This window comes from Nannospalax galili, unplaced genomic scaffold, assembly GCF_000622305.1.
Source record: "Nannospalax galili isolate Female #2095 unplaced genomic scaffold, S.galili_v1.0 scaffold1123, whole genome shotgun sequence".
NCBI lineage: Eukaryota > Metazoa > Chordata > Mammalia > Rodentia > Spalacidae > Nannospalax > Nannospalax galili.
The window spans coordinates 40,869-44,858 of record NW_008349192.1 but is presented as its reverse complement, the minus strand read 5'-3'; the positions used below and the strand labels follow the sequence as shown (position 1 = coordinate 44,858).

General features: G+C 45.0%; 1 protein-coding gene across 1 annotated transcript in view; it reads left to right on the top strand.

Moving 5' to 3' along the window:
• Positions 1 to 3,258, top strand: part of LOC103744701 (leukocyte immunoglobulin-like receptor subfamily B member 5) — a 37,229-nt gene extending 33,971 nt beyond the window's left edge. Inside the window, 2 exon segments of the mRNA XM_017801486.2 lie at positions 2,579 to 2,731; positions 2,804 to 3,258. Coding sequence (XP_017656975.2) covers positions 2,579 to 2,731; positions 2,804 to 2,881 — 231 coding nt within the window. The 3' untranslated portion in view covers positions 2,882 to 3,258.
• The last annotated feature ends 732 nt before the right edge of the window (positions 3,259 to 3,990 follow it).

Genomic DNA, 3,990 nt, shown 5'->3' with positions numbered 1-3,990 from the left:
ACGGGGCAAGTGACACGACCATCTGCACGTCAGAGGGGGCAGGTGACACAACGATGTGCATGTCAGAGGGGGCAGGTGGCAAGACAATCTTTATGGAAGAGAGGGCAGGTGACAAGACCATGTGAAAGTCAGTGAGGAAAAGGGAAACCACCATGTTGAAAGAGACGTGCGCTCATCACACAGGGACAAGACCAAGCTTCGGGATGCAATAAGCAAGAGGAGTTTTTATTAAGAAATCACAGACGTCTGAGGGCGCACAGCCTTACCCTGCAAAGGTTAAGACTTGCGCGCCGGCTCATGTTGGGGAGGGTCTTTTATAGGGCAGAAGCAAATTTACAGAAGCAGATGCACAGTTATTGGTTAGTTCAAAAAGAGACATACGTGTATTCCTTGGAATTCAGGGTGACCGGGGCTCCATGGCCATTTCTTTCTTATCGGGTTTTACAAGGTTCACACTCCCCTTCACCTTCCTGCCTAGCCACAGATGTCCCTCTGATGTTCTTCTGTTATCTCCGGCCCTCCCGGCCGAATGGCGCCCTGCCTGGCAGCTTGAGAAATACTGCCTCATCTTGTGAAGCTGCCTTTTGTTTGGTTCTTTCATGTTTTATGGGTTTGGGGCTTCTCCGGGTTTCTCAGCAGCCAGGTGCCGGTTGGGTGATTACACTCTAACAACTTGGTTTCCCTCCCCCCTCCCTCCCATCCTTCTTTTACTAAGCCTAGGTACTAATGTCTAAGTTATACAAAGATGGTTTTTCTTTCTCTATAGCAGATCTTTCAGATCTTTCCCTCGGTCAGCTCTCAGTGGCATCCAAAGCAAAGAACTCGTATCCCAGTTTACCCAAGGAACTCAGGGAACTCACATGGATCTTTCCCTCGGTCAGCTCTCAGTGGCATCCAAAGCTCACTCCCACTTCTGGAAGCCCCAGCCTCCCTTCTGCTATGACCTCAGTCTATCCTTGTTCTCTTTTGATGATGTGATCTTTCCCTCCAGTCTTCTTTGCATTTTCTAGGCATCTTTCTAGTTGTTAGCATACTTCTGGGGTCTCAAAGGATAATGAACAAATGGACTATCTACAACCCCAAGGCCTTCCACCATTCAATCACTCAGCCACCCATGCGAAGCTTTCTCTTGACTAGGCTCCCTATAGCAGCTACAGATACATCAGGGGACAGAGCTTCCCAGCAAGTCTAGGTTCATTTCAAAGGTCGGAAATGAGATGCAAATCAATGTGGAACGTTAATAATGCAATGCACTCTAAAAGAAGGTAAGGCAGAGAAGTTGAATGTAGTGTGTGGGACACACAGGGTCGCTATATGATTTACAAGGGGTGGAGGAACTCTGAAAAGGTGTATTCTGAGGGGGACCCTGTGTGCAGAAGGCCAACATGGACATCCAGTGAAACAGCATGTGCAGGCAGGAGACAAATCAGGTGCAAAGATCTTGAGACAGGAATATATTCTTTCAGGAAGATATGTCACATAGCTGGAGTCAAGGAAGAAGAAATCGTGTTAGGACAAAAGACCAGGACTATGGGGAAGAAGGAAGCTTCCAAATGCCCCAAGTTTCCAGGAAACTCCTGAAGTCTCTGCCAGGAAAGATAGAATGTGATTTAAATACCTAAAGGAAGACTGTTTCCCTATAATTATCCACAAATGCTGACTCTTACAATCTTTCTGCCCCTTTCTCAATGGTCCCTGAACTATGGATGAGTGAGGTTCAATATAGGAGTCCTATCCAAGGACATGCTCTCTGCAGTCTCTTATCCTCTGTAACTTGGCCAGTTGTGACCTTCCATGTGCATCGCTCTCTGTTGCATGAGGAAGCTTTGCTGGTGAGAGTTGAGGGATGTACTAGTATTCTTTCCACCCCCTATTCCACCATGTTCCATGAGCCTTGGGTGCAGAGGTTCCATTGTAGATGTGCCACTTTGGAATGGGCATCTCTTAGACATATGTTCTCTGTGTGTAACCAGTTGTAGTACTCTGTAATGGTCTCCATCTGTTGCATAAAGAAGCTTCTTGATGAGTGGTGACTGGTATACTTCACTGTAAATATAAACATCCATATTCAGCATACAGAAAGAGATTGCATTTGTCTAGGGAGATGACTGAGGTAGGGTTTTCTTTAGGATCCATGTCCTCTCCAGTCAAGTGTATTTGGCTATAACAGGGGAAATGGGCAGCAGGCCCCAACCCTAATCAAAAAACTATTGGCATCTGATTACTGCTGGGTGAGGGAGAGTTTATCTTCCTTAAGGAAGAAGCTCTAGATAAGCTAAGTAGAGCCCAGTGAATGAAGTTGCACCAAGGGACATCTGAGTACACAAACTTGACTTGATGGTCCTTAACATATGTGACATAATGCATGAAATCTAGTGGGAGGCTATTTGGGGATGTGAGAGGATGTGTAAATATGATTAAGATGTTTTGTATGAAGTGCAGAAAAATTCGATAAATAATATACATTGGAAAAATATAAATTCTAAAGTATCTCTCTGGACACAATGTGAAAAACTGGCTGGAGGATAGCGTGAGTGTCATCAGGAGATGTCTCTGTCTTGTTGTCTCCCTGCTGCAGAGCCCACCTAAGGAAGACCTCCAGAGAATGATGTATGCCCAGGTAAAACCCTCCAGGCTCAGGAAGGCAGTGGCCACCGCTTCATCCCCACTATTTCAGGGAAATATTGGACATGAAGAACAGTCAGGACAGGACAAAGAGACTTACCTGCAGGTTAGTGCCATCCTCTCCAGCCCCCTAGGCTCCTGACACCAAGCACATCCCTGCCTCTGACTCTCACTCCAGGCTGCTGTATTCAAGGAGTCCCAGGATACGACCTATGCCCAGCTGTGCAGTATGACACTCAAACAGGAGACAAGCTAAGACCAGCGATCACTCTGCTCTGGTGCCCACCAGCAAAGGGAGAAGACCCAGACTCCACAGTTCATGAAGGAAGACACGGGGCCACCTGAGCACACAGGCTCTGCCCCAACTGAGATCTGGCTAATGAACCCCAGCCATCTTGCAGACCTCTTGTGTCATCAGGAGATCTTTGAAACCGATGACTCTTTTGATTATGCAATCAGAGATAACTAGTGTCCCTACATTTTGTAAATAAAGCAAAAATCCTTTTCAATAATCAATGAATGAAATGAGAAGAAAACTGAGACTGTTTTGAATTGAACGATAATGTAACCATGGTACACTAAACTATGGAACTGGAAAAATCAGAACCATGAATAAATACATAAGAAGATGAAATGCCTTCACAATCAATGGTCTTTTCTATGGACAATTTAGAAGAGCAGGCTATTCTAAATGAAAGAATAGAGAAAGAAATATTGTCAGTGTAGCTGCTAGCCCTACATGGTGCCACAAGCCAGTCATCCCAGGTAATCAGGTGGCTGAGACAGAGGGATCACAAGTTTGAGGCCTTCTGGGGCCACATATGGAGATCAAGGCCAGGTTGGAAAACTTAGAAAGACCCTGCCTCAAAATAAATGTAAGGCAGATCCATGCACATACAGGCAGCACTTGGACTTAGTGGGCTATAGAAAAGACACAAAGTTTGGAGGGGGACCTATTGAGGAGGATACAGGGGAGATTGGGGGTTAAATATAATCCTATTTCTTACATACATGTATGAAATTCACAAGAATAAAGAAAAATTTTTAAATTAACTAAAAAGAGGTTGCAGATGCAGTTCAGTGGTAGAGATCTCCATAGTTCATTCCAATTACTGGAGAGAGGGAGGGGGAGGGAGGGAGGGAGGAGGAGAGAGAGAGAGAGAGAGAGAGAGAGAGAGAGTTGAATGCTTACACTGATTCATTTTGTATATATACCCAGAGGTGTTACAGCTGAATCATACAGTAGTTCAGTTTTGTTTTGTTTTGTTTTGTTTTGAGGAATTTCCATGTCGTGGCTGGAAAAGTTTAAACACATTGTACATGAATAGCATGTAAGGCTTCTCTGCTTAGTTAGTCAGAACCCAT